We start from the raw sequence: 22,997 nt of genomic DNA, 5'->3' as shown, positions 1-22,997 counted from the left end.
AGGAGAGAAGAGAAGAGGAGAGAAGAGAAGAGAAGAGGAGAGGAGAGGAGAGGAGAGGAGAGGAGGGACAGCAGAGACACTGGACGCAGGGAGAACAAGAAACAAGAACAGAGAAGGAGACGAGAGAGGAGGGACGGAGGAGAGACTGGAGGCTGTTTATTTTTCGCAGGAGGGACATGACATTATTGGAATGCCAGGGGGAGAGCATGCCACAGCAGAGGAGGGCTGACCAGAGCCCACTGCCAACCAACACCTAGCCCCAAGGCACTGGCATCCAGACGGGCAGCGGAGAGAGGAGAGGAGAGGAGAGGAGAGGAGAGGAGCGGAGCGGAGCGGAGCGGAGAGGGGAGGAGCAGAGAGGAGAGGAGAGGAGAGGCGAGGAGAGGAGAGGAGAGGAGAGGAGAGGAGAGGAGAGGAGAGCAAACGGGGGGACAGGGAAGCAGTGGATATTTGGATAACGCTACCTCATCTTCGCCACATCATCTACTGGATTACATAAGACACACAGCCAAAGATGAAAGCAAAGGACAAAATATCAATTTGGGACGTGTGTGAAAATAACATCTGCCCTTGATTTCTTTTTGTTGCTCTGGGGGAAAATACCCCCCAAACCAGCGCCACAGGAGAAGAGGGAAAGGGGGGGTGCAGGGGGGGCGCAGGAAAATAGGAGGTCGGGGGTGGAAGACCAACCAAACGACAAGTGTGTCAGAAACTACGGAGGGAAGGAAAATCAGAGGAAAGAGGAGAATGACATGAACCAAGAGTCATGGAAAGGACCAGGTAAGCAATATTTGGCATGGAAGTGGCATATTGCTGTCAGACGTGAGGACAACATATGCTGAAACATACAGACAAAACCACACACAGCATTCCTTTCCAACAAAAATACACAGAGAGCATGTATGCATATCTGCATGCATATGCAGCCATATAAACAGAGAAAAAATACAACTTAATTCTCTCACGTTTAGACAGTTGAAAAAATTGCAGCTATAGAATGCCTGATATGAAAACATTAAGGGGGCCGGACAGTCAAGCTCTAATCATTTCCCCTACAGATTATAGCAAATAATACTGTCATTCTTTATCAGTACTGATATTTGTAGGATTTCTAAAGAGAATGTGAATTCACATACTTCTGCTGATCAACTCTCAAAACGAGAACTAATGTTGCATATGCATGCAAACAACAATATGCTACACAACTACCAAAAGCTTTTATTTCTTGCCTTTAAATAATTGTAATAATATAGCCTAACCAGCGCAGATGGGCATTGGTAGGCGAGTGAGCCCACTGAGAACTTTCTAGAAGCATCGACTGTGCCTACTGCAAGACATAAGGAGATTCCTGGTGGAGGGGGGCGGGATGGAAAAATAGAGAGACACAGTCGAGATGGACGGAGTGGGAGGACAATATCTAAAACTGTTTACACACACACACATTGTCCCAAGATGCCCCGGAATGAGCTCTTAAGGTTCCAGGGTGCAGAGAGGACAAGGCAAAGCAGGAGGTAACAACAACAACAAAGCTACCCACATCCAGACATGCACATTGCAGCAAAAAAAAACAATCCCGCTGGCAAGGGCTCAGGCAAGGTCTCAAGCAATCCCACCGCACAAAAGAGAACAAACTAGAGAGCATGAAGCCCCCGAGTCTCCTTCCGACAACAGTAACCAACCCAAAAAACAACGCTGTTACTTTATTCTATTAGCAAGAGCTGCTGGTGGTTTTCTGGGAACGCGACCAGATGGCAGCTTGACAGTCACGGCGAGGGGTGAACTGTGTTGTGTGCTGTGCAGGCTTGGCATAAGGCAGAAGGGATGACCTGATCAGAGACCAAATAGGCACATGACCACAAAACCCGTAAAGAGCAAATCAGCGCCACAGAATGATAATCAGTGCCACCAATCATCCGCGGAGGGACAGCAGTGGCATTTATGCATCGCTGCAGAAGTCTGCTCACCATCAATCGTCACCCACAACCGCCGACGGCTGGCCGCGTTAAACGACCACCATCCCTGAATTCATTACACTACAGCCGAGATTCATGCCTGACCATGCTGTGGCAAGCACAGAGAGCAGGTGAAGTTATAGTGTATGTGCATCGATATCGAGGCATGACACTGCAGGATTCACAAATAATCCATACTATGGTCATCTACCAAGTAACTCTTAGAAGGGTTGAAATGGAAATAAAAAGCAAATCAAATATTTAATAGGCAAAATGTAGTTCAGCAATATTTTAACAGTGTCTCAAATTATCTAGGCTTTATAGGCTACACATTATACACAGCTGAGCCTGTGTAAGCAACTAGCTATTTCAACAGCATCTCAAATTATCTAGGTGTTATACATATTATACACAGCTGAGCCTGTGTACGCAACTGGCTACAAAATTCAAGCGAACTGGCAACTTTGTGTATACAGATCGACTTCCCTTCAACCTCATTCGTCCACCTCAGATGCTCTTGTAAGAAACACAGCGTAGGTAGAGTGTGCCACAATACAACAAACACAATTCTGCTGAAAACACAATTCTGAGAAAGCAGTATTTGCAAAAACCCAAAAGAGATCAGTGTTCCAATGGCCAGCAAGAGAAAAACAGAAAAGCAGTGACAAATTAGGCGCAAACAGCACCACAGAGATCAGTTAATAATAAAAGATTATCCTACTATTGCATGATTAAATTAAGTAACATTTGTTTACTGTGAACGCAGTGGTCTAATTTTCAGTCACACTTTGCCTGACAATGCATCATGCTCTCTTGTTTGTGCCATATCTATCATTTCTGTAAGGTCTCATAACAACGGCCTGAACATCGGGCAAATACTTTATGGATGAATCACACAGTTCTGGTGCCTGATGTGCTAACCCTTCAAATCCATGTGTTGTTTTGTTTTCCCCCTCAAGGATTCCATCTGTGACCATGGCTGCGCTCTTCTGGCTGCTGGCCCCGCTGCTGCCTGTGCTGCTGCTGGGGATCCGGGTGATGGCCGTTTGCCCCTCCGTGTGCTCCTGCAGCCGGGGCCACCGCGTCGTCGACTGCTCCAACCGTGGGCTCTCCAAGCTACCCGACGGCCTGCAGCACAACATCCGTTTCCTGAACCTCTCCCACAACCACGTCCAGGACCTGGACGGTCTCCTCAGCCACTTTGCGCACCTCAGAACTTTGGACGTGTCCCACAACATCCTGCGCAGGTTCCCCTCGGGCCTGCCCCGGGCCCTGTGGGACATCCGTGCGTCCGGGAACCGCTTGCGATTCCTGGACAAGAACGCCACGGCCTACCAGTGGAACCTGCAGACGCTGGATCTCTCCTGGAATGAGCTGGATCGCGTGGTGTTCATCAACAACACGCTGCCGGCCCTGCAGACGCTCAACCTCAGCCACAACAAGTTTTGGACCGTGCCCACCAACATGCCTCACAACCTGAAGGTGGCGGACCTCTCGCACAACTTCCTGCTGCAGATCCTCCCGGGGTCGCTCGACCGCCTGACGCGCCTGGAGAGTTTCTATCTCCACGGTAACCGCTTCTCGTGGATAGGCGAGGGAGCCTTTGTTCACCTGGAGGGCCTGAAGCTCCTGACCCTGGGGGATAACCCCTGGGCCTGCGACGAGGAAGAGAACATCACGCACCTGTTGGTGTGGGTGCAACACACCCACGCTCGTGTGCTGGGATGCCCGTGCCACACCAGACACACGTGCGGCGAAGCTCATATTGCCGTGGGAACCTGGCACTCTTACGCCTCCTACACGGAGCACCCGCTGAGCACCGACGCCCGTAATCGTCTCGTTCTGGAACCACGCGACCACGGCGGGCCGTCGTTGCAGGCCGTGACGTCGGGTTACCTGTCCAGGTGGGAACTCGTTAACCAGCAGGACAACAACGGGAGCCTTTCCACAGAGTCCTCAGAACAGATACTGTTCGGGGACGGGAGCACCGTGGTGGCCAGTGTGACGCCCCACCACGGCCCCGGGGCAGGGGCCAAAACTAGCACAGCGAGCCCCAAACGGAGCAGCAAGAAGGCGGTACTACCTGCCAAGGCACGCAGCATGGGAACAGGCCTGCACGCTACTACTATAGGCCAGCTGCCTCCACCCTACCTTTTAATCACTATGGCAATCCTCAAGGGCATTTGATTGTCGTCACGTCTCCTGAACTTAAACGTTGGTTGCATATCCGTCAAAAAAACATCAGTCTTCAGTTCCATCCTCCAGACTCATGCCTCGAGGCTTCACATCATGGAGGATGTCTCAACACACAAAAAGGTTAGATGGACAAGGACGGAGGAGAGAGGCGAGATGCCGGATAAGTGGGACTGCACGTGGTGCTTGATTGTCCCTCGAGTCCCTCTTTGTTTCCTCCATGGGAGTAAGAGAGACACCAAGGCATAGGACAGAGGACAGAGGACACGTCTAGAGGGTGGATATTGAGACAGATCTTTGCACATGTGATGAAGTTTATTTTGACTACCGATTATAAATGGCCTTCTAAAAACTGCTGCCCCCCCTTTCCATTCCCCATCCCGTTAAGTCCTGACTCATTTCTCTTTCTGGCTTGAATGTAAACAAAAGGTCAATAGACATAGAATGTGATACAAAAACACACAGAACTACACATGATGTGTATATCATGTATTCAATCTCTCTGTCTTCCTGCTTCCAAACACGTACTGTATGTCAACTTGTGAAAAATGTATTTGGAAAGATATATGCCTCTACAATGAATACCCATACATACCTCTGGAGAAAATAAGTAAAACAAACATACAGAAAACCAAAACTAGTCTGCTTCGTGTATGGTATTTGTGAGGGCAACCCATAGTCCTGTCTGAGGCAAGCCACAAAAACTGACCTATACAGGAAATATGCTATAGATCACGTACAAATGTTAAAGTTTAGTCATTGGTGAAGTGAAACTGTGACCGAGGCTGATAGCTCGTGATGACCGTCATCGTAAAACAAACAAACACCACGTCCATGACAAAAAAAAATGAATGTGCCACAGACTAGCCCATCCATTATCTGTATTGCAACCGAGCATGAACTTTTCAATCTTTTGGAGACATCAAATCCCAAATTGATTTAAATACCTATATATTTATACACACAGAGATATAAATGCACAGAATTATAGTATTATTATTTCAAATGAGGTAATGCTTTGAGGTTGGCCAGCACTGTGCGTTCTCTGAGTGTCCATTAGAGACAGATCAGAACAAGGATACAGCCGTTTGAATACCCTGCTGACCAAGTCAGCTGGTTTCCAAATATAGCTAGTGTGTGCACCAGTGCACAAAGCAAGGTCCACAAAGACATGGTTTTGCATGGAACACAACTTAAAACAGGCTCACAAGAGGCCTTATCTTAACTAATCATATCTACAAGATAAAACAAATCTGATTGTATATATCAGAAATCCTGGTCCATCAACGTCCAATTTGCAGTCTTTTTTCCGAAGGAATTTCTATAATACTATGGAAGGCCTTCAGAAAAAAAGTAAAAACTCAGTTTCATGGAAACTGGAACTCATACATGATCTAAAAATGACATCAGATCCTTGAGAATACTGCCGTAGTACTTTTCTATGTTGAGTAATAGAGACAAATAAGGGGAAAGCCATAGGCTCCTTGTGAGAATGTTTTCACACTGGTACATTTCCAGATATGTAGCTAAGACATGATGTACGTACGTCAAGATTAAGGTCTATAACGCATTCAGGTGTATCGGTGAACATCCTTTATCCAAAGTGGCTTATGTAGAGGTGAGTTAACTGTCAACCTTGGCAAATAGACCATTCTCACATGGAATAACTGTTTAATGACCAAAAAACAAATGGAGGAAAGACATGGCCAGAGGACGTTGCCAAATGACAAAAAGAGTCATGAGTACAAATGCAAACGTGGAAGGACATCAAGACCAATACTATTCTACATTTGGCATCTAAACCTTCCCATGCAGCATGTGGGTCTTCACAACATATATACACAATATCCTGAGTTTCCCCTGAGCATGCAAAGACGGAGAAAAAAAGTTGATGTATTTTTGTCACTCATACACATTAAACATGGGATTTCACCAATAAAGAAATGACCAAGTACGAAAACGTTTGTCTCATTTCTTTATTAAGTTCCTCTGGAGAAAAAGTCTAAAACAATGTCAAACTTCCAGCCGCCAATGAAACCACACCCATTACTATCTTGCACAAATTTAGGACGATTAGTCTTTTTTCAACTTCAAATTGAAACCTATTGCCTTCATTTTCCTCAGAAATCAAAGACATGCATGGTAATTAACACTACTACACCACAGATGATTTCTGTTTTCCCATATCAAAACTATCCAGTGTTTATTTTGCAGATTAATTCCATCATTACCTCACCACCACATAAAGCAGGACCCCTTGAGGGTCGCAGAGGTATTGGGGGGGGGATTCGTGGACAAAAGGGACATTGCATAAAAACAGGAAATCCACAGGTTAACAGCTAACAGATAACATAATTCCATAATTTGGTCAGTGTCAGTATTCTATTCACTTTTACAGATGTATAGTATACGTGTAGTATAGATGTACTGTATTTGCTGACCTGTGGAGATCAGCATTTTTTTTTTAACCGTTCATATTTCTATATTTTTCATGAATAGTTTGTCCGCTAAAATTGCTAGGAATCCACTGCTAGGCTACGAGTATGGTGGGTGGGGGGTTATGGCAACCACCAAATGGGGGTCCCCGCTGAAAAAGTTTAGAAAACCTCTGACATAAAGCATAACATAAAGGAGGAATATGACACTCACCTCCGTGCCACGTAGTAGAAGACAGGATTCCCGCTCTTTGAGGTCCCAGCCTGATAGAAGATGTTGAGGGTCTTCAGGGCTTTGAACTCCTCCTTTTCATGTACCTGGTGCCTGTCAACACACCAAATGGTGACAAAGTTAAAGTTCTTGCATGAAATTAAATATTAGTGTACATTCAACCACATGCTTTCAATAAATATTATGAGCTATATAATGAAATGAAGTTTCACCGTCGAAACATGTCAAAAAGATTTTTTTAAAGTGTTTACATGTCAACAACAACTATAAAAGAAACTAAGACTGTACATAATGAACCGCCTAATGGTGTGGCCATGCTACCTTGTCATGAACTCCTCAAACTTGGAGCTGGTGAGGTTGAGACTGGACCAGTGGGTGTCTGCCACGGGCTTGTGCTCCGGAGGGCCAAGGTAAGCAAGAAGCGTCGCCATTTTGTCAAAGGGCCTCCGACCGACTGCTTTGTGATCTCTGTAAAAAGGACAAGAGTAATGTTTGTTTCCCACATAGCCAGCAACATATTATTGTATTCATCTCCAATATTCCACAATATGTGGACATATATGTTTTGAAATAGCGTCTCAGTCCGTTTAGCTGGATACAAGCAATTTCAGGATGTTTCAGATTTACAATCTTTCATTAATTTTCTTAATTAGATCCGTAATTTATGCACTGCAAAATGATATAAAGAATATAAAAATGTGCATGTTGCTTTGCAGTAGAGGAGGCATGGCGTAAAACCTGAATAATTGAGCTACAGGTATTTAAATCTTATATGCTATGGAAGATGCAACACATCCAGTCTGTATTGCACACGTTCCTGAGATGATAAATGTGTGCCTGTGATAAATGTGTGCCTGTTCCATGCACAAATTAAGCTCCTGCTGAGGCCGTGACATAGTAGAATATAAATTTCAGTCCAAATAGACGACCCACAAGTGCTCAGCAGACTGTTGCTTCCACCCCAGGCACGCATTACAAATGGAGATGGAAAGTCAACAGACTCCACAGGAGTGCATTTCTCAAAAGAGAAGTTGTTAGCCTGTTAGCAACTTTGGTAGCTACCAATGGGAAAATGCACTGAAAACAACAAAGTCCCAGAGCAGCAATATTCCTGTTCAGGCTACTCCTGAACAGCTGATTTTGTGCTTGTAAAACCCAACTTCAGGAACTCAATCTGCTTTGTTATGCTGTAAATAGTTACACGATTTAAATGACTGTTATCCTCTTGAACATAAAACACATTTAGGGCACATATAACATACAAGCATTCCACACTGAACATTTAGACAAAACCAAAAGTTGTGCATCCTTTTGACAATACATCAAGGATAAAACAATGCTACGAGATTGATACATGAATATAATAAAATGAGGTAAATATGTAAGCCAATAGAAATATAGTACAACAATAAAACATGATTGTAATAGAGTGTGCCAAGCGGATGGAGTGATCAGTCATAATGATCAGCAAAACATAAAATGTGCAATCAACGTCTATGTCTAGAGGCTATACAATGAATGACCATGAAACCTAAGATTCGGAACTCCTATCCACAAGGGGTATCATGGTGCTCACCTGTAGCCAGGCCGCGCCCTGCTAGTGACGCAACACCTTTGGCGTAGCAACTAGTCAGGTCAAGATTAAAGCAAGTACTTTCTGAGTTCCCGCAAATAGGGGAACTCCTTTCACTTTGTCGGGAAGCAAACAACCATAAGCAATCTAAGGAGGCGGGTCAAACATGCCGTTTGGGAAATGTTAATTGTAATGCTCTTGGTCAGACCAAGTCTCGAAGAGATTTGAGCGTCGATGACAATCAGGCCAGCTCACCTGCTGCTTGACAGGTATTGTCCTATCCGCTCCTGGTTGTTCCAGAGGAGGCGATGTAAGGCGAGGACATTACCGTCGCTGATGAACGACAGGCTGTGGTTGACCGAGTCACTGGGGGGCGAGTCGGAGGCGATGTCCAGGAAAAACCTGCAGGCCAATCACATAAACAGGGCTGATGTGACATCACAGTATTTTTAGTGGAAAGAATAGAATAAATGTTCAAAGTTGAGCAACAGCGTGCTGACTTCCACTCTTTCCACTATCATATACTCCTTTGTCCTGCACCTGGCCTCAGAGAGGTGGGATGTGCATACTCTTACTCTTTTGATCACAGTATTTTTCACATTCATATAAAGAGGCTTCATGACTGACATTATAGTTATAGTTATCCAAATCTGCCGGCTTTGAGTAGTCTTGTATATTTATCCACAAAGAACCAAAGAGGTGTCATGAGAAGAGCGTACGCACCGCCTAGCTGCGTCAAAGTTGCTCTTCACAAAGTCGTTGAAAGGCCTCATGTGTTCCTCTTTAGTGAACAGGACGTGATTGGCGATACTCTGCAGGATCTGGGAGAAAAAAAAACAAAAGGGAAAAGAAAAAAAGAGGGAGATAAGAACAGTTAATAACTTATTTTTAGAATATTTTTGGTTTGGCCCTGCCGTGGGCTGCTGTGCCGGCGACCCGGGTTCGGTTCCGGCTCGGTTCATTTTGCCGATCCTTTCCCGTCTCTATCTCTCCCGACTTGGTTCCTGTCTCTCCTCCACTGTCCTCTCGGAATTAAAGGCAAAAAAAGCCCTAAGAAGACCTGTATTTTTAAAAATAATAATATTTCTGGTTTGCACAATAAGGATAACAAAAAGACAAATCAAAGCAATCTAGCTTATGCATCTCAACTGCATCACTGCCCCTTAACCCAGGAAACAAGACATTGACAAATCGTACACCCTGGACTCTGCACTATGCAATTCATCAATTAGAATGACAGATGATACTTTGTGTACTTGGAATCAGACCCTTGAGTACAGTGTCAGAGCAAATTAGAAAGAAAATGGCATGAAGTCATCCTGTTAATAATTTGATGTTTAAGTTGCCAGAGGCACACTGCTCTCTGGTCGACCAGCTACAGGGGGGTAAAGTTTGACCGAGTCACCAGGAGCCCATGTATATAAGGGGCCCACACACAGTCCGAATTACGTGGATATACGTGGGGGCCCCATTGGAGCTGATTGTAGATAGGGCCCACAATTTGCCCTTTCAAAATGGAGTGTCAGAATCGGTGTTGCAGCGTTCAACCCCTTTTCATTAACAGAGATATTACTCCATTAATCCATCCTAGTCAAGACTGCTCTCTGTCATTGTTACATCATTGGTTGCTTTGGTTAAAAAGCGTCCGCCAAATGTAACGTAATGTAATGCAACCCTTACCTTGGACATGAGTTTGAGCCCCCGCTCTATCCTGGGCGGAGGCTTCTTGTCCAGGATGCCGGCCTCGTACGGGGACACTATGGCCGGGTTGATGAAGCGCAGGAACATGGCACTGCCCACTGCCCCGATGCTGTTCTGGGGGAAACGCTGACTCACCACCTGGATGGGTGGGTGGATGGGTGGGTGGATGGAGAGGAAGTTGGGGTTGAATGGGGAAGAGAGGGGTGTGCGTAGGAGCATTTGATGAAATGAGTTTAACAGGAGGACGATGACAGTGAGGTCAGGATTTAAGCCAGATGATCGACATAGATAGTGGATGAGAGCAGCGTGATGTGAAGACATCAGGAAGAGGTATGAATAAAAGGGCAACGTGAAAGATGACAGGGTGGAAATGGTTGAAAGGTAGGAGGAAAAAGGGAAAGGAAAATTTTTAGGCCAATCAACACCCGACACCCGCCCAGATTTTAAAAATGTCACTCAACCTTCACTTTTTCTTTCATACCAGCCACGAGCCCCAAAAACAGTGAAACACACAATGCCAAACCACAAAGAACAGAGCGGACCCATGAGATGCGTAACAAAAGCCGAACGGAAGTTAATTGAAAGCCACAAAAATCATGATGAAATTGAACAAGACAGAAAAAAATGTGGTCTTATGAAGTCCTATTGCTGATCACAAATGAGCTGAAATTCTCTAGACTCTACAACATAGACGCTTATTGTAGCTAAAATTTCGATATAAGAACATTCAATCATCAATTAACAACAAGTAGATCATGGATTACAGGGGGATGTTGTAGATCGGTTGCAAAACATTTCTCACTCACACACACACATACACACACACACAGACGCACACATACTGTGTACACACTACAAGTTTACAATCTTGCATGCAAAAGCTCCATGTCACTTGCGAGATCAAGGACAAAATAATTCAGCATGACTCCTGTGATGCGTTCAAAAGATTATAAACATATACCTTAATAATAACCCTTCTTTTAGTAATAGGTTACATGTTAGAGGAATCACTCTCTCCTTCAGATAGGGTGACCCATTTACACGTCTGTGATTTAGTTTGGCCATATCTTGAAGACAAAAACAAATCAAGCCCATGACATTCTTGCGGACTGAAAGAAATATGGAAAATGTTTAGTGGACCTAGCCCTGCTTTGTGAAAGTGTTGCAGTGGGTCTGCACCATCCATAAAAGATGAGTAAATTGTCATTTCCATTTTAATCGCCCTAATTTCTAGAGGTGCACCGGATCCTAATTTTTAAGATCCTGCCGGATACCGGATCCACTGCTTAAGATCCTGCCGGATCCAGAACCGGATACCGGAATCTACAAAAGGGTTGAAACACATAGCCTACTCACAAACATGGGCCCTTTTTATTACATTATCTCAAACTATTTTTTAAACTCATTGGCTTATTGCCACAGTGCCTGCAAAGGCAGGGTTGTGAAAGAATGACTGAAAAGCCTAGGCTACGTAAAAACTGGGGATTAATCAGATCCTGATTTTTAGGTTCCTACCGGATACTGGCTCCACTGCTTAAGATCCTGCCGGACCCGAACCCTGTGAAAAACCCTATTATCTTGCCGGATCCGGAACCGGATTTTGGATCCGGTGCATCTCTACTATTTTCCACAAACAACATTTGGTCACAGTACATGTACCTACAGTACTTATGTGGACACACAGGCAAATGCACCTTCAATTTCTGGAATGTACAGAATCAGGTGAATATTGTTCATCTGAAAGATGCGATATACATCTTTTGTGTTCCAGAGCTGAATAAAAAGTGTCTTAAGAATGTTTTTTTTGCCTGGCAACTTCAGAACAGGCTCCACACACCTGTTATGCATTTACAGTACTATAAAATAATTCTTGGCCCACATGTTTGAAGAAAAATGAGCACACTGTGTACATGTGGACCTCAATGGACCTGATAAGTTGTTCTTGCATGACTGGTCAATCCTAACCAAACAACCCTCTTGCCAAGTCCTCCAGTCAAGTACACAAACACAGTCTATGGGATTAAACACTCATTATCAGATAGCCTAACAGCTAAACACAGAGTGCCACACCCTCCATGTCGATTCTCCTCTAAATGATACTCTACTCTACTGTCTACTTTATTCATCTGGCTGCATCACTGAAAACAACACTGATTTGAAATGTTTGCAACCCTTCGGTGATGCTACTCAGTAAGTTCAATTTCAAGTTCAGTAAAGCGATTTACCAACCACATCAGTGAGTTAAAGCAAAAAAGCTGGCTGTTACGGCCTTCTCCCCAGTAGCCTCTTAAAAACAGTCATTTTTTTATGATTCAACACCAGAAAGCTTGGCCTATAGTTATAGACGGTGCTGAAATGTTTCTCACTCTGCAGACTCTGCAGACGGAGCTGTAAACGGTAAACACGGCCTGCTTTCTGGCAAGCTGAACAGCCATTTCTGCTGACTGCTACGATAACTCCCTGATTGATCTCGTTCCAAGGCATTAAATGGTGAATTGACATATATTTTTAATTCCCTCCCTACATGACATTGCATTCCTACATTTAGTCTAAAGGTAAATCGGTCCTATTACATTTCAGATATGATGCAATTAGAACCATCAATCATCCCAATCCTATGTACATGAGACAACTGGATTGTTATACTGTAGATCACATATATCCTGATAAATACGTATACACACACATTGATGATAAATAAAACAAAACATGGGTTATTGCAATGACAGAAAACGATGGAGAGAGAAAGAGATAAAGAAGAGTAAGCCACAATATCATGAGTCAGTGACTGATCAAGTGAGTGAAGGAAATGAAAGACAGAACGGCAAGAGAGTGATGGAAGGGTTTAACAGTGTGGAGGACTCGCATGCAGAAACAAACTCATCCACCCAGCACACACACACATACAGTACAGTACATCACACACCAAACTATCACATACAGGACAGTATTCTGAGTGACTCCAGCACAAATGGAGGTACTAGCATCAATATCTATTCTTTCCTCTGACTTCTGACATCTGAAACGGCGAGATCAGAATACTGTGAGATATGCACACGACACGAGCACAATAATGGTGAACAGAACACTGTGTGAACCGGTCATGGGAAAACACCAGTAATGAAAAACACAAGTCCCCTTTTATTGATCACAACGCCATGGAATGGGCAGGCAGCAAGCTAGCGTGTATGTTAGTGGAAGGAGACAACAAGACACTCCATGTGATGCATGCACACACTAATCCAACCAGCCACCTACACCACTGTCTGCCATCATCACACCATACCAACGGGCCAACCAGGGTGCACCAATACAATGCTTTAGTGCCAGACATGACGAAGCAGTTTTGTACTGCACGAGCACCATATTTTGGCTTATTCCTGTGCCTTTGAATAGAAAGAACAGGATATTTATGGGAAACTTTGGGGAAAATTATGTGGCGTAGTAGTACCATCAGCGCTTGAGGGATCTCAATAAATGACAAATATTTCTGATTTGAATTCGAATTAATATTTGAAAGTATTCATTCATAAAAAATGCAGAGAATCCGTACTAATATTATAATATACTATGTGTTTGCACAAAAACCATAAATAATACATTGGTGCAACCAGACCTGTCCAGGCAAAAAAGGAAAAGGAAGACCCAGCGTGAGATTAGCCATGTGGAAGACTATATGTGCGTTCCAATATGCGACCTTGCGTCCTCCACTTGTGCTTGTGGCCTCGCCCCGCCTCCTGGCCCCTCCTCCGTGGAGAAAACAATTAAGTTTCCCCGATGTCAGCCAAGCCAAAACCATTTTTGGGGGACTATTCTTCAAACACCATCCAGTTTGCAAATGAGAAATGAGCTTTTGCGAGATATTGAAATATAATGATGTTGTCAGTGATGTCATCATGACATATTACTTCCTGGTACGAGGCCACAAGCACAAGTGGAGGACGCAAGGTCACATATTGGAACGCAAACTATCTGAAGGGCCATCCTTCCGTTGCCCAGACAAACAAGAGTAGTCGAGATGATGAATATGACAGGTGCCCCAGGAAAACCAGAGCACAGAGAAGCACTTGATTTTCATTTGGTTAGTCTTAAAGGAACAGTCCACCCTTTTTGATTTTCACATATTTACAGTATTCCCCAGCATTATTCATGAATGTGCATATAATTTTCGTCTATGTGTTTCCATTGCCTAGTTTAACAGTATAGCCAAATTGAGCGTAGCAATGCAAGTCTATGGGGGCAAACAAAACATCATCAAATGTACTTATAAAGTACTTTAAAGCGCAAAGAGTACAAACCAGCTATTTAATCCTGACCTGTGATCACTTGTGGCTTGATGCTAATGCCTCCATTCACTTCCAGCGATTATGCTAAGCTATGCTAAAAATTCTGATCCAATAAATCTAAAAAAGTGAGAAGAAAATGATATGCACATTCATGAATAATGCTTGGAAATACTGCAAATATGCTAAAATCAAAAAATGGTGGACTGTTCCTTTAAGTGAGAAATCAAACAAAACGTGGGAAAAAAAGAATAAATGGAGCTGGGAAGCCTGGAGTTAGTTAGTACAATGAATACCCAAATACATTGTACACAGACGTGTGTGTGTGAGAGAGAAGAGGGCATGGATGCATTTCTGCTCAAATCAGCATAAAAAAAAACCCAAAAGCACTCCATCAAACCCAGAAAAATCCACTTTTTGCTTTTTGTTTTGTGTTCAGATGGGAACAAAATGCAAAAAAGGGCTTGCATTTCTTTTTTTTGCGTCACGGTTCAACTTAAAAGGAAAAGTGGCAAGAAAAGGTTCTGACAAACTTACTGATTTTTTGTTTTCCTTTTTCTCTTTTACTCTGGCTTTATTCAGCAGAGAATGGCAAGTAGCCTACAGAACAGAGATGAGTACAAACAGGTCACAGCACCGGATTCACACAGGTGTCTCACACACACACGCACGCACGCACACGCATACACACCTCACACACATACACACCTCACACCTCACACACATACACACCTCACACACTCACCTTCACAAACCCTGCATAAAACACAAGCTGACATGCTGACGATGAAAGTGAAGCAAATGTCTATGGTCTATGGGAGAAAACACACATACACCCAAACACACACACACATAAGTACGCACATACGCACACACGCACATGCATGCACGCACGCACACAAGCACACGCAAAGTCCAACTTTGCCGATTCACTCTAAACATGGGCTTGGTTTCATATGATCCTCCAGCAGTACCTTGGACTACAGAACAGACACAGGTCCCAGTAGCGGCCGGCAACTATACAGTATGTGGGCATCTTAGGGAGTCCAAGAGATCTGTCATTACGCTCTCCTGATCCAAATAAATGAACCGGTAATAGCCATAGTCTATGCCTGCATACTGTAAGCACTTGTACACTGCTGCATTTTCAGTGCAGTGTTTCCCAAAGACCAAGTAGTATTGTGTGGTGCTAAATTCAGGTCAGTACTGTGGAAGTATCATGTGTATACCCCCAGTGACGCGCGTGTATAACTGTTGATCAATTTGTGGTGCTAGACGTTCATTTTGTGGTGCTGTGCATGTGCTGTGCTGTGTTTGGGAAACTTGCAAGATGGTGGATGGTCCTGCTTGTGTCTGAGGTGCTGCGACCGCAGACAGCAGGCTGATTCAGAGGTGGAAGATAGACAAGCTTGTGGAAGGTAGTGGATAAAGTTTGCAGAAGAAAAAAACTGGCTGAGAAGTTATGAGTGGGAACAAGCTGTGGGAAACTGTTTTTTTATGAATCTGCAGACAACCCCTCATGCTGCATTTCAGAAAACTCAGAAGAGGATAAAGAAGATAAAGAACCTAGTATAACCTCTTATAAATAGTTGTTTGGGTGACAAAAGATTTAACAGAAAAACAGTGCCTGTTGGGATGAGCGTCTAAATGTTTTTTGTTTTTTTGCCATGCAAGCCAGAGTGTCTCCTCGTAACTGTTCTGGGTTCGAGCAGCACCTGGCTGTTACACAGTATAATGTGCAGGTGCTCAGAGTCAACACTATCTTGCTACTGTAGAGCTGAAAGCAGAAACCGTCTAAGCCCAATACCACGTGGCTAAGCCAACCACTAGTCAGTCATCTACTGCATGGAAAATCTTTGTGGCAGGACCCACAATTGTCATTTTCCTCGCAATCATTTCAAAAACATCTTTAGAGAAAGATCCTGTCATACGGAAATGATCATAAACCAAAATCTTCAGAGCATGAAACGGATAAACAGCACCTTAACAAGTATTCATACACCCAAATGAAGTAATAAATCAAATCTGAAGGACCATATGAAGCGGACAAATAAAAAAGGCACACAAAACAGAAGACTGTTCAAAAACAGCATGCAACTGACAGAAGACAACAGGCAGAAAATAAACTTGGATGGTATTTAAAACCTTAAGGGTCTTCTGCATCATGACAAGCGTGCACGTGTGGGTGTGTGAAAATGTGTTCTTAAACCAGTTTACGGAACACAGCAGTGTGCTTGTTTTCACAGAAGTGAAAAAGTCAGTAGCACACAAAAAAGCAGTGTGATGTTCAGAGAGTGTATTAGCATGTGCTAGTGAAATGAGTGGGCACGGTGGCTAGACACACACGTGGTGCATTCAGAACCAACTGAGAACCGTGCCCTGCCGGTGGCCGTTACCGCACCTTATCGCGAACCGGCCAGCGTGTTCACACCGCAGATCTAAGCATTCGAGAACTGGAAAGATGGTTCGCAATGCAAGCCGAAAAAGACTTGCTTGTTCTCTGTGAACCGTGACGACAACAGGTCCATCCAGGTATCACAGTGACGTGAGGAACAAGTTCATAGCCCGGTATGAATGAACACGGGTGGTCTGCAGGTAAGCACTTAAAGGGGTATGCCACTATTTTGGGGCTTAATACAGTTAAAATCGTTGGCCAGAGTTTATAGAGGTGGTAAAGTGTCTTACAAGACAAGTTAAAAGAAGGAGTATGTAGCTAAGCTAGTGAAAGTCAATGGATCACTGTAGCATGCTACATGCTACACGGATCCATTGACTTTCACTAGCTTGGTTACATGCTCCCTCTTTTAACTTGTCTTAAAGCAAAACAACTCTTAACATGAAAAATAAGACACTCTACCACCTCTATAAACTCTGGCCAACGATTTTAATTGTATTAAGCCCCAAAATAGTGGCATACCCCTTTTAGTGCCAAACGTAACTGGTGCTGGCACTGGCACCGTTCTAGTCGGCCTGAAAACAGTAAGAGTGATTTTGTGGGAGGTGGAAGGTGGTCGTAGTGGTGTCAACAACCCGATCCATACATTAAAAACCCTGCCACAGTTTCCTTCCAATACTGGTGGACTTACACTGATTAACCTGTCTTGAGCTCTCATTACAGTCAACTGCTTTCAGAGCTGGCTGGATCAAATTTGTGGAAGGGTTTTTAACTCTCTGAAGCCAGGATTGACGCCTCTGAGGTGGGATGGTGGAATGGTGGAGAGTGGAAGTGATGAAGCGAAGGGACGTGTGAATGGACTACTGTACCTGGTAGAGGCAGTGGCAGACGCTGCGGAGCTGAGGAGGAAACTCGCTGGAGGAGTTGATGATGGCCAGGAAGAAGCGGTCGGTGATCTGCAACAGGTTCTTTTGGTTCTCCTCCAGGTTCTCCACGGGCTCCAGTCTACAAGAACACGCACGAGGGAGAGCTTTAGAACAAATTGAAATTTTCACAAGCGTTTGGGGCCCACCTCTGGCCCAATAAAGAACACAACTCAAGTGAATAGTCAATAACACAGCCACAAATTAGATTTGTTGAAAATGATTCCAATGAGGCATTTAGCTGTGGTTGTACCATCTGACGCCTGAGCCCCAAAAAAACGTCATTGACCCAAATATAAAAGGCAGAGAGCTACCTGGTGGGGTCCACTTCAAAGCTGATCTGCTGCCACTCTGGCGTGGTGATCACTCCTCTGAGAAGAGGTTCCAGCAGCTTCTGGAGATACGCTGCTCCGTACACCTGACGAGGAAGAGGAAGGGCAAAACAAGCAAACATCAATTCTCTTCAGATTATTTATGCTTTATGGTACACCTGACAAGGAACATCAAAACAAGCACTTGTCTGATTGTTCATGGTTGCACATATAAATAGACATTCACGTTGACGAACACATACTGTCAATTAGTTACTGCTACCATTTCCGCCATGCAACATTGCGCAGGTAGTGTGTCAGACATAATACGAGGTCATGCAATATTCGATACTAAATGATGACAACTTTGTGTCAGCATAACTGTAAATACAAAATCATACCGTGAGAAATTAATCTTGTGTAGACTTTTGCCTCAAACAAACACTGCACAAGTTACAACGAACAGAATTGAAAAGCCTAACAAGCCGTTACAGACTAAAAAAAAAAAGAAAAACCTGAATTGATTCTGAGTAAGGAGTTTGCCCTGTGTATACACTCTGTCATACAGACTCAGGAAATAGTTCTCAGGGCCCAACCATGACTCTAACGGTAGAGCACTGGACTGCAACCGCGGCAACACGGGTTCGATTCCAGCCCATGTCCTTTGCCATTCCTTCCCCGTCTCCCTCTCCCCACTCGTTTCCTGTCCCACTCTTCACTGCTCCGTCGTAAATAAAGGCCAATATAATAACATTTTAAAAATCCTGCTCACCTTAAAGCAGAAGGTCATGATCTTGCTGGCCAGACTGTTTCCTCTGAAGAGTGTCTGCATGGAGTCGGCCAGCTCCACCTCCTTGGAGAACATGTTCCACAGCAGCTGGTAGAGGAGGTGCCGCGAGTCGAACAGAGTCACTAGCACACGCGCCAACTCATCCTGACGGGAGACAACAGGAGGCAAAGCTCTTTCAAGGGCATTTTGGCAATTGCAATTGCCATTGTGTTTCAGCAACAGAGTCATGTACATTTTGGACATTCAAAGTCAAAGGTCATTTCACCTGACAACATTCTAATTCATTCTTAATATTCTTAACTCTTTTTTTAGACTCATCATGTCAATGATACAGAAGGCACAAAACTCAGTGTGACCAGCAATCGAGCAAACTCATCCTGAGGGGGGAAAAACACATCAACACTCTTTCAAGGTCACTGTCTTTTGCACGACTGTGCCCCATTTCTACTACAAAATCACACACATTTTGGACAAAGAGATTTCGTACTAAAAGTGCTAGATCATCGCTGCTTATGCTGAAATAAGATTAAACCCACTGTGCATTCAGGGCTGTGTTTCTCGGAAGTGTATTTGTTAGCCAGTTAGCAACGTCAATGGAATATTACACTGAAAACAAAAACAACTAAACAGCTAATGTACGAAACGCAACCCTGGATTGCAGTTCTACTTCAACCAAACTGTTGAAAACAACCAAAACTGATAACCTTGGCGAATGAAGTAGGGCTCTTCACCAAAATATGACATAATTAGAAAAGGTGCAGTAGTAGCTTGTAGCGCAAGCCTTGTACCCACCCACTGTGAGCAGGGCACCACATTGGCCAGTGCCATGGCAATGGGCAGCTCCCCCTGGTCGCCCATCATGGTGACCAGCTCCACCAGCCGCTCGAAGCGGTCGGCCAGGACGGTCTCCGCCAGCGTATCGAACTCCGTGCCCTGCTGCAGGATCTTGGTCAGCACCTCCATGAAGGTGGCTCGCGTCTGCAAGTCCTTATGGTAGCCCAAGCCTATGATGGGACACAACATGTGCAGTGGCATTTGTAATCTCACCCTTTACTTGTAAATACAAGCACAAGCCACTTGTCAAAGCTAACATACCATCAAAACTAAACCTACCACAGGCAAGCGTAGTGTGGAGAGAGGAACATAATAGGGTTGAAAATTGGAAAATGACTTATCCACCAATGGCATGATTTAGCAGGACATTCCTGCAGCTGGCTCTGTGCATGAATCACTACGTGATACAGTACACCAGGGATGAGCTCTACCAAGCCTGACTAACGATAAGGCTTTTCTCCACTGCTGGTTTTCTGGTAGGTCTACAGCTCGACACAGTGCGACTCGGCCGCCACTTTTTGCGCTTCGAATGGGCACGACACAGCTCAATCATAAAGCAAAAAGTGGTGGCCGAGTCGCACTGTGTCGAGCTGTAGGCCTGCCAGAAAACCAGCAGTGGGGAAAAAAACCTCAATAGTGCTTCAAATAAAGTGTCCAGATGCACTCTGATACGAGGGTAAGTTCTTTAACAGGTAGATGGCTACAACACCTAATAGGATCTAGGATCACACAAACTCCCATTCCCAACAATTTTATAGTCATTGTAATTGCAATGTAACTGTATTCACTAGAAGTTGGAACTGTACTGTTGTTCTATCTGCTTAACTCAAGCCATTACTCTATTCAAGAGTGGCTTTACAATAGGTGTATGATTATGCTTGCAAATTGTGCTCATTGAAATGTGAGGACTGAACCCGCGTCCATGCACAGCTGCGATAGGGGAAGTTAAACTACCAACTTATCTTACAGTCAAGCATATAAGCAAAACGGCTACTGTTGCTTGCAGCAAAAATAATGCATGCATCAGCAGAAATTATGCACAACATGGTAGGTACACTTTTACTGACAAAAGAAATCTACACCTATAGAAATGCAAGACTGAAGGGTCAAAAAATGCAATATTATTAGATGATGATTCCTCTCTGCAAGTGTTGACTTACCATTATACGTGCATGCATGTCAATTAAATGTGGAGGCCTATACTTTGCTGAGCTTAGTATCAGCTTAGTATAGTCATCAAATCGCTATCCATAAAGCTGTGGTGATTCCTTGTGTGTTTTTAAGATGGACTGTTTCTTATGTCTTGTTTATTTTAAGCTCTTATTTAGTATGTGTCTTGCTGTTATGTGATGTGTGGATGGCCAGGTGGCATTCAATTTCTTCCTTGGGGATCAATAAAGTCTTTCTCTATTAAAGAAACAATTCTTAATTCTCTTTTCACCAGTCACACCAGGTCAGCCTGGCTCATTTTACACATGGAGTATAAGCAGCATCAGATCCGTTTTCCACGCCACTGAATTTTACATCAGCCTTCTTGATACCAGGAGGAGTTCTTCACCTCTCTACAGACCATTGTGCTACTGATTGAAAAACTTAAGAGGGAATAAATCACTATTGATCTGACGACCTCAGAAGACAAGTCCAAGCACAAACCATCTCAGACTTCATGGATTTGTGATAAACTGACTTTAGTAACAAAAAAAGCAAGAAACTGACATTTTGCTTAGAAACATCACAGGAGGTATCATTATTTTGCTTGAAATTTACATTCAGTGATATAGTTATTGCTTTCACTTTATAGCATGACTTTTTTTGTATCTTGCATTATTATCAGCGTTATATTAAGAGCTATGTTTCTACTATGCATGCAATTCAAGTAGACCGCAAAGATACATGTACAGGGAAGCATATTTGTTCTGCTGTTGAAATGAAATTGCAATTGAATCAAAATAACTTTCATACTGTATGTCTGGATGTAAATGCCCTTGACCTGGGGCCTAATGTACAAAAGATACATTTGACATTTCAGGTGCAAATATATCAGTCCATGCATAAACAGGTTTTCATGCTGATTCACGTGGTATGTCCGATTTAACATGAGATTTTAGTACACATGCACTTTTCATGATCTGTATTAGTACATCTGAAAATACACGTATGTGTGAAAGCGTACTTAATGACCTTTTAGTGTGTGAGGAAGTTTAGTGCGTGAGGAAGTTTAGTGCATGAGGTCCCTGGACCTGGAGTTGTAACCCACCTATAGAGTGCATGAGTCCGCATGTGGACCTGGAGAACCCACCTATAGAGTGCACGAGTCCCCTGGATGTGGAGTCGTAACCCAACTATAGAGTGCATGAGTCCGCATGTGGATGTGGAGTTGTAACTTGTAACCCACTTATAGAGTGCATGAGTCCGCATGTGGACCTGGAGTTGAAACCCACCTATAGAGTGCATGAGTCCGCATGTGGGCGTGGAGAACCCACCTATAGAGTGCATGAGGCCCCTGGACGTGGAGTTGTAACCCCCCTATAGAGTGCATGAGTCCCCTGGAAGTGGAGTTGTAACCCACCTATAGAGTGCATGAGTCCGCATGTGGATGTGGAGTTGTAACCCACCTATAGAGTGCCTGAGTCCGCATGTGGACGTGGAGTTGTAACTTGTAACCCACCTATAGAGTGCATGAGTCCGCATGTGGATGTGGAGTTGTAACCCACCTATAGAGTGCATGAGTCCCCTGGATGTGGAGTTGTAACTTGTAACCCACCTATCGAGTGCATGAGTCCGCATGTGGAGTTGTAACTTGTAACCCACCTATAGAGTGCATGAGTCCGCATGTGGATGTGGAGTTGTAACCCACCTATAGAGTGCATGAGTCCGCTGTCCACGTTGGCGTTGAGCAGGTTGGACATGGCGAGCACGGTGCAGTGGCGCAGGGACGCCAGGCGGCGAGACATGCCCCTCTTGCGGCCCGCCACCTGCTGCCCATCGTCCTCCACCTCACTGCAGTCGTTCAACAGGTTCATGAAGAGAGTGAAGTACCTGGAGGACAGATGGAGGACAGAGGAGGAGACAAGGAGTAGCAGAGGGAGAAGGAGGAGGAAGAGGAAGAGGAGGAGGAGGTGGAGGAGGGTGAAGAAAGAGAAGGAGGAGGGTGAAGAAGAGGAAGAGGAGGAGGTGGATGAAAAGGAGGATGGAGAGTGGAGGAGGAAGAGGGGGAGGAGGAGAAAGAATGAGAAGAGGAAGAGGAGGAGGGTAAAGAAGGATGAGAGAAGAAGGAGGAGAAAGAATGGGAAGAGGAAGAGGAGGAGAACGAGACAGGGGAGGAGGGGCCCAAAAAAACACAGAAGTGGAGAAGGAAGAGGAGGAGAAGCAGGA

General features: G+C 44.3%; 2 protein-coding genes across 7 annotated transcripts in view; one reads left to right on the top strand and one right to left on the bottom strand.

Annotated features, from left to right (window-relative positions):
• The window catches only part of nf1a (neurofibromin 1a), a 126,371-nt gene that overhangs the window by 62,001 nt on the left and 41,373 nt on the right, over window positions 1-22,997 (bottom strand). For 4 of the 6 annotated variants that reach the window (XM_063205226.1, XM_063205228.1, XM_063205227.1 and 1 more), the window contains exons 26-36: window positions 22,480-22,661; window positions 19,581-19,792; window positions 18,771-18,932; window positions 18,002-18,105; window positions 17,634-17,769; window positions 14,907-14,969; window positions 10,066-10,224; window positions 9,109-9,206; window positions 8,641-8,787; window positions 7,134-7,280; window positions 6,795-6,905 (exon numbers count right to left, since the gene is read on the bottom strand). In XM_063205226.1, the coding sequence (XP_063061296.1) occupies window positions 6,795-6,905; window positions 7,134-7,280; window positions 8,641-8,787; window positions 9,109-9,206; window positions 10,066-10,224; window positions 14,907-14,969; window positions 17,634-17,769; window positions 18,002-18,105; window positions 18,771-18,932; window positions 19,581-19,792; window positions 22,480-22,661 (1,521 nt within the window). The remainder of the gene's footprint in view (window positions 1-6,794; window positions 6,906-7,133; window positions 7,281-8,640; window positions 8,788-9,108; window positions 9,207-10,065; window positions 10,225-14,906; window positions 14,970-17,633; window positions 17,770-18,001; window positions 18,106-18,770; window positions 18,933-19,580; window positions 19,793-22,479; window positions 22,662-22,997) is intronic. The other 2 variants (XM_063205229.1, XM_063205231.1) reach the window with 1 other exon arrangement.
• On the top strand, window positions 396-6,129 carry omgb (oligodendrocyte myelin glycoprotein b). Its single transcript, XM_063205223.1, has 2 exons — window positions 396-780; window positions 2,912-6,129. The coding sequence occupies exons 1-2, from the start codon at window positions 767-769 to the stop codon at window positions 4,137-4,139; spliced, it is 1,242 nt and encodes a 413-aa protein (XP_063061293.1). The 5' UTR covers window positions 396-766; the 3' UTR covers window positions 4,140-6,129.

This window comes from Engraulis encrasicolus, chromosome 8, assembly GCF_034702125.1.
Source record: "Engraulis encrasicolus isolate BLACKSEA-1 chromosome 8, IST_EnEncr_1.0, whole genome shotgun sequence".
In the NCBI taxonomy this organism is placed as follows: Eukaryota; Metazoa; Chordata; class Actinopteri; order Clupeiformes; family Engraulidae; genus Engraulis; species Engraulis encrasicolus.
The sequence above is the reverse complement of the archived record's forward strand: the minus strand, read 5'-3'. Positions and strand labels throughout refer to the sequence as shown.